The sequence below is a fragment of the Falco cherrug genome, chromosome 2 (genome assembly GCF_023634085.1).
Source record: "Falco cherrug isolate bFalChe1 chromosome 2, bFalChe1.pri, whole genome shotgun sequence".
In the NCBI taxonomy this organism is placed as follows: Eukaryota; Metazoa; Chordata; class Aves; order Falconiformes; family Falconidae; genus Falco; species Falco cherrug.
In genome coordinates this window covers 119,768,714-119,787,854 of record NC_073698.1, presented here as the reverse complement: position 1 = coordinate 119,787,854, position 19,141 = coordinate 119,768,714, and the positions used below count along the sequence as shown (strand labels likewise).

Here is a 19,141-nt window from a genome sequence, read left to right as displayed (position 1 = left end):
GGAAATCGGGATTTTGTACATATGGTGCCTGTAGGAATTTGCACTTACAATCCTTCCCGGCTGCCATCAATCAGAGCTTGAAAGAGGGGCTTGTTGTGAGGTATGGTCTGCAATATGTTCCCATCGCCGGTCACATACCCGATGGCCCACTGTCCCAGCCGAGTGCAACTCAGCCTGAAAATGTAGCTTGAGAAAGACAGGATGAATAAAAAGTCACCGTTAATCACAGTCCCGCGAAACCAGCGCAGAGCGCAAGGATGGCCTCTGGTAAAGGCACTGCGTCAGGTCTCTGAAGATTTGGGTCAGATGCCTAATTCTGCCACGTGTTCTTTGTACAACCTTAAATAAACCTGCATCTTTTATGCTGCCAGTTCCTCGTGGGCAGAAATAAGGTACCAGTAGCACCCTACCCCCAGCTTCTCATTTGCTTGCTTGTTAGTTCTCAAAGCTGCGCACTCCCTGTGGGCAGCCCCAACATGTACATTTAGACATGCCCAAAAACTTGCTCAAGAACAGCATATTGTATTGTCAAGTGTCCATAGCTACAACATACATTTTGGGTGCATATAAAGGCTAATAACCTGAATGAATGGAAGGGGAAACATAAAACATCTTTAGATGCAACAGAAATGTGAACGACAAATAATAAACCCCCCTTTACTAGCAACACCAGTCTGTGGGCACCCGAGGTGGTGCACAGGACAGAAGAAATATCACTTCTTCAGAAAATACTAGATAATACCAAGCCAACTGGACTTAAACTTAAATACTTCTGTGTGCTGCAGGTGATAGCTGGGAGCATACAGGAGGTAGGCAGGGAGCACAGCAGGAGGAAAAGGAAAATTATAGGCAACGGTATCAGGCATGTTTAGTTTTTCTACAAACTCTGGTCCTTTCCATGTCAGACACCATCTCATATGCAAAAACCTCACTCAGAGAAGCATCCCACAGTGAAATACCACAAACTCGATTTTGTATTATAGAGCAGCTTTTCTTAATCACACATCTATAGTTTATTTCCTTCCAAACTGTTTAAAATGAGAAATATTAGCGTCCCTGAAGTTTGGCATGGCTCTTAAAACCTTCAGTGGGGCCAACCTTACACTGAAGTAGTAACTACTCATTTCAACAGAATCTGGTGATTTCCAGGATGTTTTAGATTAAAGAACCAATTTCACTTCGTATCTCCTCTTTCACACTCAGCATTTCACCTAAGTGACTCAGAAAGTAATTTTCTGGTGTGCAATAGAAAGTTATCTTAAAACTAACTCTCTATTTACATGGAACATAGAGGCAGCTTTGGATAATTCCTCTATTACTTCTTTTTTAGAATCACAGAATCAGAATTAATAATAGAGAAAACAGCAAGTATAGCAACCGCTCTCAAAATCAACCTTGTTATCCGACTGCTGCAGTTCAATGTTACTCTGCTGGAAAAAACAGATTCTTGTATATATGGACTGGACCAGGCAGGCAACTTAACAACATATTGTTTGCTAAAAATCAAAAGAAACTAAGTACAGAATACGGGTATAACTGTTGCTAGACTTCTCTAACAAGTTTCAAAATGACATACTTTTACCTACGTACACATGTGACCCCAGAGCAAAGTTAGACAAGGAGACATCAGGGGGAAAGAGCTTCCTAACTGACAGGGATGTTCCTCCAGGACAGCAGAAGTGGCACAAACAGTAAAAGTTCCTTTTGAATAATTCAGTATGCATAGCACTACACAGAAATTATTAAAAAACTCTACATGCCATGATATTTAATCTGACAGATTCCTTTTCCAGGTGCAGATTATGGGATACACAATCATTACTGGCAAAGGAAAAAAATGTATGAACATAAAAGGAACACATAAGCACTGACTAAATTCATAATTAGGTGTGCTACCATGGAAAATGTTAAGATTACTTTTACTTTACTGTTGAGCAGCAATTTAATGCAAATTTTGAAAAGCAATTTATATTTTCAAGTATGCTCTTCCAGAACACATTGCTTATTGTACCTAATTCAGAAGAAGAAAGGAAAAGCAATGTAATTTCAATTTTTTTCCTGTTTATTTGTACTCACTTAGACTTTCTTGTGATAATACAGTATTTTTTTGCTACATAGCACTGTAGGAGAATTATGGCATAAAAACCAGGTCGTGTTTACAAAATTCCTATGTCTTAAAATGTAAAAGGTCAGTGTTTTTTGACTGTGGAGTTCAGAGCTTTAGTAGTAAAAGCTGTTTTTAAAAATACCTTTTGATACCAATAAAATCACAAGTATAAAACCCCCAAATGTACTACGGCTCTGATTCACCCTGTTACCAAAAAGAAAAAGCCAAAGATTCACTCCTTCCATTTTGCAGTGAGCATTAAGTATCACACAGTACAGAAGTATGAACCTAGAGTAAATTATGTAGCTTCTGAGAGAGCAAGTTTATTTGGGAAGCAATGATCAGCGCAGCTTCTCACCTCCCAGGCTTAGTGCTGTATTTCTGCAGCCTCGCCTTCACTTCATCGTACGTCAGGAATGCCATATAGCCAGGGTGCGTCACAGCTAAGAAGTTCCAATTCCTTAAGATTGAACCCCACGGCTGAAAACCGAAGACAAACAATTAAACAGATGCAGCCAGGTAGTTACATGTTTCTAATGAAACTCAAGCCAATTTGTCAGGGAGACCTACCGTGGTTTAGCTTCAGCTGAAAAACAAGAACTTGTGGTTAAGGTCTAAACAGTACAAAAGACCATCCTACACACCCTGATTCGCTCCCAGGTTTCCTTCAAAGGGATTACTCCAAGAACATCAAGTATAAATTTTTAGATAAAGATTCTGAAGAACCTGAATTTACAGAATCGCCTATTTGTAGCTAATGTATTAAACTTCGTGTTTAGTTAGAACCTGGAGAGCACGGCTCCATGATGGCTTAATCAACACACAGTTAAGCCTATTCTTGAGAGGTCCTGGGGCACTTCCATAGGTAATGATAAGTAACATTAACAAATGAAGCCTAACAAAGCCACTAATTTCAGCTGTCATTTCTTTTCTTATTCTCTACTTCGTGATTTCTTCAGTTAGCATAATGGTATTACAACCAGCAAACAATACATATATTGACTGTACTTCACCACAGTCCTTGCTGACCTGAATAGCAAATGTTCCCGAAAACTCAGCGACACACGCCCAATACACCACCTCTGCGAAGGATACAGGACAGCCCTTTCTGTACATGAAGGATGGGTCTGAAGTAGTGGATTCATACAAATATATTAAGTGTTCATTGCCAGCATTCGGAGACACAAAAACCTGCCTCTGAATGGTTTGGAGATTTTTTTTTTGTGTGTATTTGTCAAAAGATCAAGGGAGGTGAAGTGAAGCAACAGGAGTGAAGAGGCTGGTGTTCTCGTGTGCCCTGCAAATCCCCTTGACAAGGGCTTCCAAGGGCTGGCAAGGCACGGGGCAAATGCCCGCGTGACATACTTGGGCAGCGCATCCCAACGCTGCTGCCTGAGGTTACGATTCATTTCCCAGGCAAACCCTAACCACTGCTTAAACATGGGTGAACACCCGTTTTACAATTATTACCTCTTCAAATCAGACACATTTCAGCACAGAGTCCACAAGAAACTTCACATGTTCAAATTTGTAGAAAAGGGGAAAAAGAAATCACAATCCTAAACGCATCACTGCACCCTGCCAGCTCCTCTGCGCCCTCACCAGCAGTGGATGCCAGAAGGCTTCACCACACGAAACACTGTGGTTGCTCCAGAGAAAAAAGGGAGTTTGAGGGAGTTGACTCTTCCCCTTTCACCACAGCAACACTGACGCTTCCCTCCCAAAAACACAACGTTCCTTCTCCTGCCGTGTCACTCCAGTGCATGCACGTAAATCAAAGGATGATCCAACGCTCAGTGCTTTGATGTTTTGTTGAACTGCGGGATATAAAGGCTCGCTACAGTACATTATGAAATAAATTCAAGTAGCATGCAAATTCCTTGGTTAATCACAACCGTCAGGCTCCTAGGTTGACAGTGGGCAACGTCTTCCCCACATGCCTGGACTCTCTACAGAGTGTCACACTACTGCTGAATCTAGAAAATGATGGGACTGCATGACCGAAAAAATCAAAGCGCAAGGACTCATATCTTGCCTTGTGCACACAAACACAGAGTTTTCAATGTATATATATATACACGCACACATTTGTGTATATATATAAATTTATATAAATTACAAAAGCAGAAATGTCAAATGGGAAAATATCTGTACACTTTCTCTTCTATGGAAATATTTGTGCATAAAAGGATAACTGAAGATGTTACCAGTGACAGAATGGAGTCCCCTTCCTTCCAAGCATCTACACCTTCTGCCCTGCTCACTTCATCCCTGGCCAGGGAACACAGCACCCACAGCTGTGCCTGCATGCCGTGGGGAGGCAGGGGGAGCAACTCCCCTTTCACAGGATCTCCGTAAAAACTAGTCTTGCTTTCTGCATCACTTTAAAGGTAGCTTATCTGTAACACAACCCGCAGTTGGCAAAACAGTGCTTTGATTACTTAAGCAATTGGGATTTTCTCTCCGTGGGCGTACACACACATCATTACAGAAGCCATTTAAAAACTAGAGAAGTAAAATGTAACCTCTGGGAGAGGTTCTCAGGGCGAGTTCAGGGCGAGTTCACTTCAACAGTTATGCGGCTATCGCACCCGCTGGTAATCTGTTCGGCAAAAATTCTCCTTCTTGTTCTCAGTTAAATTAAAAGTTAATCCTAACCAGCCTGCTCACCTTACCCATATCGGTACTGCTGATCCCCCTTCTCCAGCACCAGGCTCTGTAATGAATCAAACCAGCTACAGCCTCACAAAGAAACTAATGCAAATAGATACTCATCAGCTCACAGAAAAAGGAAAATAAATCTCATTTGAGGCTTCTGTCCTGATACTAATGCAATCTATAGGAGCCCACATAGGGTTGGAACAAACTTACTTCTCAGATCAGTGACTTCTCATTTAATCTTACACTTGATGTACAGATTAAAAAAACCAAACAAACAAAACAACAACAAAACCACAAACCCGAACCCTGCTGTTATTGGTAAGCAAAATGTTTAGGGGGAAAAATCCTACAGAAAGAAACTTTAAATAAATGCATTTCATAGGCATGTACGCTGCAGCCAACAGGCCTCAGATATTTTACAGTCAAGTCTGAGATCAAGATTGTGCCCGGTTACTAACCTGAACACCGTATTCGTTAGCCAAACACTGAGCAAAAGGGAGAAGCTTTTGGCAGAGTAGAAACTGGTCCCAAGGCAGCAACGTTCGGACAGGAATGCTTGATCCCATCGAGCTCCACACAAAGGACAAAGGGCAGGGGGATTTTGCTAAAGCAGCATAATGCAGTGATCTATATTCTCTAGTTTATCACTTCAGCAAAGAGAACCCCAAAGTTCTGTTCAAACCTCCACGACCTGTGCACATTTTAGTAAGTGACCAGTGTCTGTGGTTAAGTTATACAGATCACTTACACTGTAACATTTTCAACTGTGATACAGTTTTGACTCAGAATGGAGATGATCAAAATCAAAACTCCGTAAACTAAAAACTTTAATCATCTCATGCCAAATCTTAGTATCAATTTTGTAATGGCACACTTTCCCATAGCAGCAAACCCAAGAAAGCTAAACAGAGATTATCATGGAAAAGAGACCAAACACACGGCCCAGGCTTTGACACAAAATTGGTATTTTGAACGTACCTCCAACGGGAAAAAGCACAATCATAGAATCAGTTAGGTTGAAAAAGACCTTTAAGGTGGTCGAGTCTAACCGTTAGCTTATCGTTGCCAAGTCTCCCTTGAAACCGTGCCCCTAAGTGCTCGATAGCCTTCTCCAGTGAAGAATTTTTTCCTCATACCCAATCTACCCCCCCCCCCCCCCCCCCCCCCCCCCCCAGTGCAGCTCAAGGCTGTGGCACCAGTTTGTCACTGTACAGGGTAAAGAAATGCAGCTCAAGGCTGTGGCACCAGTTTGTCACTGTACAGGGTAAAGAAAGTAAGTGATCAAATAAATGTCTGTACACCTTAAATGTTCCTATATACAAAAGAAATACCCAAAGTAACAAATTCAGAGTCAATACATCTAATATGGATGCAAACCAGCACAGCCTTCTGTATTGACTAAAATATTCAAGAGTATTCTGTAGAAGGGACACAATGTCAACATAGGCATGTAACATATGTACAAGCTTATTCCAGATAAATACTACTTATTTACAGTAATATAATTAACTCTATTCCCAAAGACAGTCCCTTATTGTAAATAAAGAACAGAGCATTAATGGCAAAAATACATTCATCAAGAAAAGTCTGGCCTACATTTAGCCTAAAAACCTCAGTCATATGAAACTTCCTTTATGTGTTTGTAGAAACACTTCAAGTAAGTATATACACATTCAAAAGCACAATAAAAACACAAGTAAAACTTAGGCAAGTACCTGAAGGCCTGCAGTTCTAGGAATGCATTTAAGAATAGTGAAAAGTAAATTAAGCAGCAAACACAAAGATATTGTGATTGCACTAATCATGTGCTGAAATGTAGCAGGCGTTGCTGGATGTTTCCAGTTTTTCAGATGGTACTGATGCCCGAACATCTCTGAGGGACTAAAAAAACCATGCACAATTCATTTCTGAATTGCAGTGTTTCAGTTTTTTCAGTTTTTCCAAATAACCTGGTTCCTTGAGCCACAGGTACTTGCCTCAGGGCACTAAGGTTCACTCATTCACACAAGCATCTACAGTTTTCTTACCTGAAATAATCTAGTGAAGATATCAAACTCAAAAATTGAAATGTAGTCATTGCAGGTCAGGTCAATAGTAGATTTAAGAGCCATGGCTTCCAAACCAGAGCTTATCTGATGAACTTCATGAAGGCACTGCCTGAACACTTTCCATGGCACTATAGTTCTGTGAGAGGGTTAGAAGTAATAAATTTAATAAAACCACATACTTAAGATTTGATACCTTATTTAGACACCAGAAATGGACTTTGAAAGAAGTGGAATCTTAATTTGGTTTCTCTACAGACAAAAATATCCCAAACCAACCAAAAAACAAACAACCAAAAAAACCCCTCAACAATCAAGTTTTCTTAAAGCAGCTTAAGAAAACGAAAGAATGGTTTGCCTTCCTTTAAATATGGTTAATCAAAGTGTCATTTATTTATTTAAAATTTAAAATTATAAATATTCAGGCTTCCTTAGGAGGACAACAAAAAGAACACTGCAGAAACCGAAATACCCTACCAAGCAGGCGTAGCAAGCGCCCTCACACCCTCCCAAGGGGAGCGTAAAGGGCCGCCTCTGGGCTGGGCGAGGAACCCCTTTCTTCACAGCCTCCCTTCTCAGAATGATAAGCATTAATGTAGTATATCTGCTGTGATGACATTTTTTATAGCTAAAGCTCATAAACGCCGGTCAAGTAATATGATAGCAATCGACCAGATCCCGCTGACACTGGTCCAACACAGCCCATGGCAGTTAGACGAGTATGAGAAGACACATCTTCTCAGATCTTCACCTTCACACATTCTTGCAGGACAGGGAGTCTTTGCAGACAGTAGTGAATGTGGGAAAAGGTGGGAAATCAGAATAGAAGGAAATTAAAGTTACCCTCTCCAATACAAAGCCATGTTCTGCCAAATTCAGTTTCTATTTGCACAGTCAGAGAAACCGCAGGTTAGTTATTTTGCCAACCAAGTGCTTGTATTCGGAATCAACCCAAGGCTGATCCCTTGGAAGTACTCTATTTTATCGCTCTTAAAACCATGATAAATTGTTCATTAATAGCAGTTCTTCTTGTCATGCCATTAAGGTCTCACCCAAGTTTTGCACAACCGTTAACACCTTCTCTTAAAATTTCTCCTGACACTGACAGCAGATTATATGCTATTTTAAAAATGTTTTAATTAACCAAAATATAACTAATATGTAACTATTTTCAGGACTTCACAAGTTCTCACACATTCACAGTAATATTTTGATAATAACTGTTAAAATTATAAGACACGTGTCTCAAACTCACCAATATTTCTTGCAATTTTTACTAGATCATATTGCCTTATTTTTTTATGAGTCAAAATATTTTATTCCAGGTTTTCTAATTATTTTCTTATACAGAAATGTTTACTACTTGCTAGTACAGTACTGGGGGGGGGTGTGTGTGTGTGGAGACCAGCTGTATGAAGTTGGTCCTGCAAAACAAATATTATGCAGTTGACCTAAATTGAAACAAGTAGGAATTTGAAGTACAACACTAAAGACACGCTCCTGTAATTCTACTGTATCAGGCATTGGCTAGATTTGTAAGTGCAAAGAAATCTACTTGTTACTTGGAGGCTTATATTGAGAAAGTCATAAATGATAAAATGCGAAGTTCAATAGATCTCAGCAGATACTTTCATCTGCGTATGAAAAACAGGAAACCACAAAGAGCTGAAGAGAGATACCACATCAGATGCCTTTTAAGAAAGAATGCACATCAAAATTTGATTATGGTAGAGAGAGAATGAAACATTGCACTAAGTTCAGAGAACAAAGCTGGAAAACATCAGCGCTTTTGTGGTCTTAAAGTTGTCTTAGTTCAAGTGCCTACTGCTTATTTAGTTCCTGTAACTGTGGCTCTGAAATGTTTTCTGATTCTCTTTGTAAACCACCCTAAATGGCTATAACACCCCGATCACACTGAAACGGGGTTAGAAAAGTTTGGGGGGTTTTTTTGTTTGTTTGTTTTGGTTTTTTGGGGGGGTGGTAGGGGTTGTTTGAGGGTTTTGTTTGTTTTGTTGTTCTGTATTTTTTTTGAAGGGTTAAGACAATAACCCTTAAATAAAACCCAACACTCTACCATGAATTATTATAGTCACACTACACCGTAAGAACTGCTTTTTCAAGCCTCACCTGAGACAGTCTCATGAAAACTTACTCATTAGATGTGATTGATAAGTAGGATCTCTCGCTCTCTCTTGACTAATGCCCTACACCCCCAAAACCCCACCAACCAAACAAAAAGTCTTCAGGAGAATGTGGTTTTAGAGATCTGTTGGCTAGTACTTTGGCTAAGACAGAAACAAAGTGATGGGAAATGAGTGCATAGATAATGGAACAACATTACAGTTATTTTGTGGGACTTCTCTGGGAAGAAGTGTCCAAAAAAGTGGTGGTCCTAATTTAAAATTCACTAAATTGAGTAGATATTTGGTTTTCTGCAGCTCTGTGGAATAGTTCTTCTACCTTCCATATTCGTAAGGTGAGAACTGGTTGTTGAAACACATTCACTCCTATTTCTCAGCAGCTGCTTTTACACAGCTATCATTCCCGAACACTTAGAAACAGCACCAGGCAGGGTTCGTTTCTCCTCCAACCTCTCTCTCTCGTCGCTGCACTCTTCTGATGCCTTGCAGGCAGCAGGCACTCACTCAAAACGAGGGTGATGCAGAGTCTTCAGAGGGTGAAGGATTCTGCAGCATCCCTCCTCCTGCTCCTCCAGCACCAAGATCTGGGACCTCTCAGGCACACCGGGAAGCATCCTCCTCCGGCAGAGATCCCGGAGGGACCAGGCAGGTGGCTTCCCACGGCCACAAATGGGTGAAAAAGCCTTTCAGAGTTGGCTGGCGAGTTAACTTTCTGTTTGAGTTAACATTTCACCGCTGTTGTTTTCTTCTGGTTTAGGGGACATACAGCTTTTGAGGCCACCTTTTCATTATTCAAATCTAAATAGTGATTTTAGTTGCTTGGGGAGGGGCAGTGGGAAGGGAACAGGACCAGTCAAACCACAGTAGAGACTGGGACTGTCCTAGTTAATAGCATGCTTAGACTGTTGTTTAAATAGATATATAGATACATCTATATCTATTTGAACACGAAAAAAAGATTGCCTTTATAGAAAGAAAAAATAGGATCCTGCATGTAATGAAATCCTGCCTGCAGTGTTCTGCTCCTGAACCACAGAAGGTATCTCCTATAAATATTTTCAGAGATCTTTGTTCTTGTAATATTTGTTGCATCACGCCGTAATGATACCCTGCGCTGGAGGGAGGCTGCACATGCCTCGTGCTACTAGGCTGACCTGTGGACACTTGTCTAGGAGGAGATGAGTTAGTCACCTCTGCTACAGCTCACCAGAAAGACAACATGACATCCTGGTAACATTAGTTCTCTATAAAATTAGGCTGGGGAAGTGCAGTGCCTCCGTATTTCAGGGGTTTAATTGCAGCTCCGTAAGCTACCTCTTGCAGTAGGGGAGCACACATGATTCCAGCAGGGACAATGTCCCGGGGAGCGCCTCCCATGAGAGGACAGCACTGCAGGGTGGCTCTGCCGCCCTCAAGGGTTTGATGCCCAGCGTTAGGAGCTCCACCACACACGCATCATACACAGATACACCCAGGGCTTTGGTACCAGTTGCTCCTTTTACAATATCATTGGGGGGGAAACACAGGACATGGAAGTAATACAAACATACCTGACTATGTTACATGTGCATACTGTTACTGTGCTACATGTTACTTTATTACGACCTTCAATTAGCTCAAAATCTTCAGGAGAGATAATTTTAGATGGAAACAAAAATATGAAGGAAGCTGAGACGCACACCTTGTACAGTGGAAAAGGGTTATGGAGGATCTTTTCCAAGGAAAACCTAATCCCTATTCGCCAAACCTTTAGGAAACTATTAATCCATACATGTCTGTACTGCCTTTCCTCATCATTAGAGTAAAAGTCCATACTAATTAAAGCAAAGAAAGCACAAAGTGAAACAAATGAATGAATAACTTTCCCTGAGGAGGGTTTCTGCACACATCTCTCTCTCTCTCTCAAATCAAAACTACCTGTAGCTTGCCATTTACCTTGGGGTTGCCTTCTTATTTAAGAGCCCTGTCAAAAACCCTAAAGCAAAACATTTCTCTGCCAAGGCTCTCAAAATGACATTACTTCTCCACATTTCTTCTGCAAGACTAAAACTAATAAGCGTATTTAGAGAACGATGAATTCAAAAGTATTCTGATTGAAGTATAAGCTTTAAAAAAAATATTTTACGTAGGATGATATCTCTTTACCATTATTGACACACATTTAAAGGACATGCCACTCCATACTCTCAAATACAGTGTTTTAAACACCACCCCCACCACCTCCATATGCCTAAAGGAGAAGGATTAGTGACCAGCATGTGATTTTCGAGGAATTTAGGTCCTCCCTTCCCTCCTGCCCTGATCATGTGTACATAGGATTTTCTTAAACCCCCTGAACGTTGCTGCATTATTAAAAAGCAAAAGACATTAAAAGAAACCTGGAGGAAGCAAATATTTTCTGAGTGCGCAGAGTACAGCACTTCAGGAGAACTAGAAAGACTCAGCTATTCTGGAGTCAAGTGACACTGCTCCCATTTGAGCCACAGCAGACCACAAGTATGTGTAGGAAGGTAAACACATACCTGTGTAACTTACAGTGAACAGTTTTGTCTGCAAGAGACTCTCTCAAATGCTACCAGAAAACATAACAAGGGAATTACTGTACCCAGAGGAAACACAAAAATATTCAAGCAAATACTGACCCAGATCAGAAACAACATTCTTTGCAAGCCTGCAGTGAGCAATGTGGATTTTGGTTTATCATCACTGAACGCAGAACATTTTCTTAAGGCTGCTGCTTCGGTTTTAAGCGAGAGGCCACATAAACTGCAGAGCAAACAACTGACACACAGAAAGCTTGAGAAGCTCAGTCCTAAGGGAGAACAGGAATCCTGCCGTATCATGCCAGTACAATCATTAAATAGTGACATCATGCAGAACAAATATAGATTAATCTAACATGAGAAAAGAGAAGGTAACAGAGAGAAAAAAAGGAGTCTCATGAAACAGGGTAAGTATACCAGCAAAAACATCTGCTTCCAAAACCACGTATCTGGGCATGGCTGGAGATAGCAAGTCAGCACTCCCTTAAGGGACGCAGGAAGCCTGCATTTCCTGAAGTGTCCCCGAAGAGACGTGCCTTCTATCTATGTATTTCCAGCTCTGATCTCTAACCACAAATCCAAAACACATCCATGCTTTTGCATGTCCTTTTATACTTCAAACACTGCCTCTTCCTGCCTGTCCACTGAGATTCTCTTCGCCTATCTCACAGCCTCGTGTCCCAACTAAACTTAGTTTTCTCCATCCCTTGTACATGCAATTATTACCTTATTCTTAGCCACCCGGACTAGCTGTGAAGACATTTGTCCTTTTTTGGTCTCTAATCTTATCTTGCAACTTTCCATTTACTAGCTCTTCTCTACAGTATCATCTATCTTCTTGTTCAAGCTTGTTTATCTTGCATTTGCATGAAAAAGCCCGAGTTAGATGTCTGCTAGCACCCAGGGAACAGTCCCTGCTGCCTCCAGCTCAAGTGTGTAAGCAAGGGTACCAGTAAGCCTGTCTCCCCGCTGATGAGCTGAGGGAGGAACTGGCCTCTAAAAGCCCCATCCCATGTTTACTTCCTTCTCTTTATGAGTTCCTGTTGACAAAACACCTGTCTGGATGGTGATGAAGGCTGTGGCACTCAGATCACTGCCTCTTCCTCTTTCATCTCCCTTCATCTTTGGCTTCCCTTTACCCCCAGTTGGCACTGAGATCCGAAGCACCCCGGGCCAGCACCACCGCTCCAGTACATGTCTTTTCAGTGTTCAGGCAACAGTAGGGCTCTCCGTCACTATCAGTAGCAAGAAAAGGCAATCAAGTAATAAATTCAGGGGATCAACAAGGTTTTAAAACCTAGCTTATCTGAGGTCTCACTCTGACAGCTGAACGTTGTCAAGTCCTGCGTTGTGGTCTGCTTGTTTTACTGCTGCTTCTCTGAACCCGAGCCACAGAGGCTATGTCTGTTCAACCTTGTACCAAAAAGCACTGACCACAGCAGAACCACTTCTACTCAGAATTTAGAATATCTGAAATATCCTGCTTAACTGCTACATAAAAGGACACGGACCTGTTGGAGCGAGTCCAGAGGAGGCCACGAGGATGCTGAGGGGGCTGGAGCCCCCCTGCTGTGGGGACAGGCTGGGAGAGCTGGGGTTGCTCAGCCTGGAGAAGGCTCCTGGGGGACCTTAGAGCAGCTTCCAGCACCCAACGGGGCTGGCAGGAAAGCTGGGGAGGGGCTTTTTGGAAGGGCATGTTGTGATAAAGAAAGGGGTGATGGCTTTAAGCTGACAGAGGAGAGATTTAGATTAGATATTGGGAGGAAATTCTTTACTGTGAGGGTGGTGAGACACAGGCTGCCCGGAGCAGCTGTGGGTGCCCCATCCCTGGCAGTGCCCAAGCCCAGGCTGGACGGGGCTGGGAGCAGCCGGGGCTGGGGGAAGGGGTCTCTGCCCAGGGCAGGTGGTTGGGTGAGCTTTAAGGTCCCTTCCGACCCAAACCATTCTATGATTCTGTGATACTGAGAAATCAATACCTACATTTTTCCCTAAATTCCAGTTAAAAATAAATACATTCCAGGCCTCGGCTAGAAAAGAAAAAGAAGTATCAGAGATTACAATAATAATGTGCTTGACCCTAGCAGTCAAAGAATTTCTGATTCCTCAGAAACTAAAAGGTGGGGGGAAATCAATTTATCTGACAACACTAACAGAAATGCTTTCAATTTTTTAAGGTTTCACAATGAAGAATAAAACCTTAAAAGTTAAAATAAATGGCAGAACTATGGAGAACTGAAAATCTAAGAACATTGACATTTCACTGCTGATTCATTCTGCAACACAGAGAGTGCCACAAATCACAAATTTCAATAGTTGCAAAACCCTGCATGACTTCACTGCAGCTTTCAGATTCAGAGGCTGGAAAGATCTGTTAGGTCACCTCGCCCACTCTCCTGCTCAGTTCAGGATCACTGCCAGGGGTATTTTGCCCATTTTTGCTCAGAACAGAAACCCTGTAAAAGATGCAAGGTGCTATTAAAGTGAGCGAGGAACCGGGGGAAAATTAACATCAAGCACTATACAGTGATAAAATGTGGATAATGAAGAAGCTATCAGATTATGTTTTACATGCATATTTACAAGCCACTGGGGGTTACTGAAGTATCTGTAAGCGAATGTAACTGCTGATTGCATGCCTTACAATTTCACAGTTCAATTTAACATTACCGTTTCGTTGTACGTTTAACTATCACTTGCTCCAGCACAACTACAGTGGTAAACCATGGGTTCAATCCACTAAAACCACTTGCTCCAGTAATTGCATTCTAGCAATCAGTACAAATTAAAAAAAATCACACCTTCTCAATTTCACTGCTTTCCTGCTTCTGACGCTACCCAGCTCTTTCTTGATACCGAACTTTACCTAAAATCTTGACCTTGACCATGGTATAAATAAAGCTTGTGTCAATTTATTCCTTTGTTCATTTTTCAGCCAGCTCCTTTATTTTCTTTAGGAGGCTCTCCTCCTCCTCGCAGCCTGTGGATAAGCCGAAGAGCTCCGTTCTAAGCCTGCTCCACTCGTTCAGCCTTCAGAAAACTCTCACCCAGTCCTGACTTGTTTTCACAAAGCAAATCCAAACTTCTCCCTATTCCCTCACCTCCCTGACAGCTTTTCTCTGCCAGCTTCCTTGACCAAGTCAATGCATCGAAACCATCCTGGGCCCTCTGTTTGGCACTGCCGAGCTCCTCACCTACCCCCTAACCTGGATAAATATTCTTCTTTCCCGTTGCAGAGAAATCACTGTTTCCATTTCTTCCTTCATCACGCAGCTATCGCCCACATTCTCCTTCCACCCAGATAATCAAAATCTCATTATTTCTCACTCTGATTTATCAGCCTTCCCTATACATTCCTACCCCCCACATTAGCGTCTCTTTCCAAACATCGTATCCCTTCCAAGCTTCCCCCTCCTCCTTGGAAACATGCGATCCTGGGAAACCCCACAACCGTAAAGGCTCTGACTACTCCCTGCTTCTGCACCCCCTGCCTACGCGAGGGCTGGTGGATCCCGTTACCCACGTACCTGCTGTCCTCACAAGCACCACAGCGTTCTCCCCCATCCAGGCCCCGCTCGCTACTGACACATCTAGAAGTTTTTATAGAGGTGCGCCAGAAAGGCAGAAGTTGAGGAGGTATTTGAGGGCCAAGAAGGTGCAAAGTTATTTCAGCACCTTCCTCTGATGCAGCCCTTTAAATTGCTTGCTGAGTTCTGCTGCTGTGTTCTCTATAGAAATTCAAAGGGCGGCTAGATGTGTCATCATCAGACCTAAAACAGCCTAGCAATTTATGTGAAGGATGAAGTCAAGTGAACGTACACCTGGCTAGCTTTAAACGCAAGCAGAATGAATGCATCCTATGATGCTTATTAATAACAGGCTGAACAAGCCTAGTTACAGCTGCACAATTTTGCAGCAAGTGTGATGACAGACAAACATAATCAACAAAATCAGAAGTTCCCCATTTGTTGGGGAAGAGCAGTGAAAAAAGTCAGTTATAAATTTTTAACGTTTTTTTTTAAACTATGAACTGGACTCTTGGAAATTGTATCTTGGATTTTATTCCTCAGTAAATTATAATATATTGCTTTTTGTAAATGGAAGTGTGGGTCACATTTTCAAAAACTGAAAGCCGAGGAGTTGACTTCAAAACATAAATGGCTATTGACCTGCTTTCTTGCCATTTAGAATATTTCAAATTAAAAAAGAAAAAAAATGACAACATTTCCAGAAGAAATCAAGGCAGAGAATGGATTATATAAAAGCTTCCAATTAATTATGCTTAGAGACAGGAAGATTATTTTTATGATATTATTATGCTGAAAAAAAAATTACCAATTGACCTAATACTTCCAATTCCCTCCTTCCAATCAGATCAAACAACGTGTCAGAATGATGTCTCATGCTACACTTTACCCATCAGAAGCCAAGATCCTGCACAACTTACTTTTTATTTACGCTCTAGCTTGGAGCAGTGTTACTCAGTGACCTCAGAGCAAGGGCTGAGGGCTGCTTTGCACCATCAAGCGAGGAGCACAGGCTTGCCCGCGGAACACCGAGGAGCCTGGAGCATGCCAAGGCAGCCCGGAGCACGCCGTACCACGCCGTACCACACCACACCGCCGCTCCCCGCACCGCACCACACACCCACCCAGGCCAGAGCCGCCGCACAGCCCCGGGGGATTATCTCCAGGCAGCCAAGTGCAAAACAGATTCCATCAGCTGACTGCAACACCCCAAATCTTTATGTAGATTCTGCTTCCAGGGAAGCGATACCAGCGTATTTGCCAACCAATTTGTCCTAACAGGCCCATTGTAAAAGATGTGGCTCGCAGGCATACCTGCCGTGTATTTCTAAATGGATTAGAAAATAATTAATGTTTAAAAAGCTTCAGGCATTTTGTTTAACGAAGAGGTTGAACATAATGCCAAATACGCCTTTTTCTCATCTATTTATTTGACGTACATGCTGTTACACGTTTTAGTTACTTAAGCACAATTAACTAAACCCAAGGTAATGGCAAGGCTGCCAAGCACAGATCAACCGTTCACGGCTTAGAAGGCCGGTAACTAAAACAGTTTCAGCTTATTAGAAAAGAGCTGGGAACACTAATAACAGCAATTCTTTACCTCAGCTGAAAGTAAAGCACCGGACACGACAGAACTCTAAGAACTTGCAGGCTATACTAGATGACCAAGGTTACATATGGAATGAACTGTACGTCCCAAGACCGCCTTGATTCCTAGGCATTTCTGGTGCACAGATGCTTTAACCAGAAAAACAAAAACCAAGCCCCCAAAACCCCAAGAAAACAAAGCCCAACCCCTAAGCAAGTGCACACCAGGAGGAGTGTAGGAAGTCAGAGGGTTAGTACTGAGAGTTCATATTTAAAGTTGCATTTTATGAAGAAATTTACATAAGCGGGGAAAAAAACCCCACAAAGCATAAAAAAAAAAAAGGCACGGCAAGAGCTCTGGGGCCCTGGGAAGGGTTTGAAAGCAGCGCTCCAGGGGATGAGTCAGGAAAGAGAAGTCAAGTGTGAACAAGACAAGGGTAGAGCCAAGTTGTTCAGAGGGACTGACGCAGTCAAAAAATGCTTCTTACCAACCTTGTTCTGATAAAATCCTATTAATATGTTACAGTAGCCTACTGCCAAGACCTCAAGTACCTACGTACTGTGCCGTCTCCCAAAGCCACCTGGCAGGGCTGTTGGAAGGAAAACTGAAGGGAAGCGCTTGAGTGTCACAGAGAGAGGACAAGTTAGCAGAGCAGCACGGAGAGGAACATCGCCGTGAATGGGGAAGCTGATGAAACTGGTTAAGATGAAACGACAGAAAGCAGAAGATGAGAACTGTAAATCCCAATGACAGAAATGCAATCTGCAATCAAGACAGCTGGTAAAGGTCATTCAAGGACAGAGCCCAACAGCAGGACCACGAGGAGATTTAAATTCTGAGTGCTGCTAAGCAAAGGGGAGAAGGAAAGGAAGGGAAAACAGAAACAGCAAATAAGGTGATCATTAGTCATTTTTTCAAAGCCCCTGTTTTTCTTTTTTTGACATTTTTTAAAAGCCTCATCTGACAGAGACCCCTACATGCCACGGACATTAACCCTTCAGATAACTTTATTTGAACTTTTGTAGGTATTTTAAAGATCACCTTCACATTGAAATGGACAACTCAAAACATGGTCAGATACCTTTCCTCTAACAAAAAGAAAAGTGGTGCAGCAAATTGATCAAACTCCTACATTATCTACATGGGAAATAAATTTGTTAGAATAGTGAAATTACCAGCTAACACTATAATGAAAGCAGAAAGCTGGAAGCTAGCAGTAGGTGTGTTTAGACTAGCCAAAAAAAGGAAGTGAAACTGTTGTAAATTCACACTGAACGCAGCTAATTTGCAAAAGTGCCAACCTACTATGCTGGTATTCTAAATAAAGAAGGAAATACTTAAAGAGCTGCTTTTGCACAGAAAATGTAACTGATCATTGCAGGAATTATCTGTGACTTGCTATGGCCTACATGGCACAAGATGATGCCAGCCTTGATGACCATAATGACTGCTTCATCGTACTGTAAAATATACAAACGTCTTGCCTCCTCCCTCTTATGTCACTGTTACACTAACAAACATTCCATATGAGAAAGTGAGTATCTATGCATCTTCTATTAGCCTATATCTATATTGTAAATGATATTGTTTCCTAGAAAAAAACAAACCACATACACACACCCCTACTTTTACATTTTCAATACTGCATTTGCTATAAGGATTTCATCACGTGTCTGCACTTGTCATTCATTTTAGGACTCGCGCACTATGTTTCTCCAACACCTGCTTTTGACTAAACCTTCTGACATATCTCCAGTTACTCCATCTCTTTCTATAACAGAACTTGAACAGAAGAAAACATTAGTCCTCTGTGACTACATTATAGGCAGTACAGCTACAGAAAAGAAGTTTCTGTAATAAGGGATAAACCCATTATTTTAATTACTTAAAAAACACTAAAAATTGTAGTGGTTACAAAGTTAAAGATGGTAACTTTAATCTGTCCATGACAGCAATATCAGGTTCCTAAGAGTATGTATGTAATATGAAAGACATGATTTGCCATGTACATTATGAAAACAACATACTAGCTTCACCCCAGAATGGAACCAATAAACTTCGTGCAATAAACTTGAATTTATGATTGAGTCTATGTGCCCTTGATAGAACTGCCCAGTCATTTTTATTCATCCTTTGAGCAAACTGTAACATTGCAAAGTTTGTTAATAATGAATTGAGCAATTTCAGCCAATCTAAAGACTTGGACAAGAAATTACATTTAAATTGCCCATTCACATACTCAGAACTATTATTCTGATCTTTGAAAATATCGTTCTTCTTCATGCTTATGATTAGAAAGAATTAAGGTTTTTACAAAATGTTAATACTTACTTATCTCCAAAGAATTTTCTCCAGAAATCTGCAGCATCGGCTTTGGTGATACGAAAGTTATCACCCTGGAATTGGCCATTTGGAAAAATAGCCTTGATTTCTGCTAGCATGTGGCTGAAGATGAGGGACAGCTTTGTTAGGTTTCTCCTGTGGATATAATAGAAAGAAAAGTATAATCACATCAAATCCTCAAAATTG

At 41.5% G+C, this 19,141-nt stretch overlaps 1 protein-coding gene across 4 annotated transcripts in view; it reads right to left on the bottom strand.

Annotated features, from left to right (window-relative positions):
- CBLB (Cbl proto-oncogene B) overlaps window positions 1-19,141 on the bottom strand; it is a 133,726-nt gene that overhangs the window by 47,813 nt on the left and 66,772 nt on the right. For all 4 annotated transcript variants that reach the window (XM_055701594.1, XM_055701597.1, XM_055701595.1 and 1 more), the window contains exons 4-7: window positions 18,944-19,090; window positions 6,796-6,952; window positions 2,466-2,587; window positions 49-186 (exon numbers count right to left, since the gene is read on the bottom strand). In XM_055701594.1, the coding sequence (XP_055557569.1) occupies window positions 49-186; window positions 2,466-2,587; window positions 6,796-6,952; window positions 18,944-19,090 (564 nt within the window). The remainder of the gene's footprint in view (window positions 1-48; window positions 187-2,465; window positions 2,588-6,795; window positions 6,953-18,943; window positions 19,091-19,141) is intronic.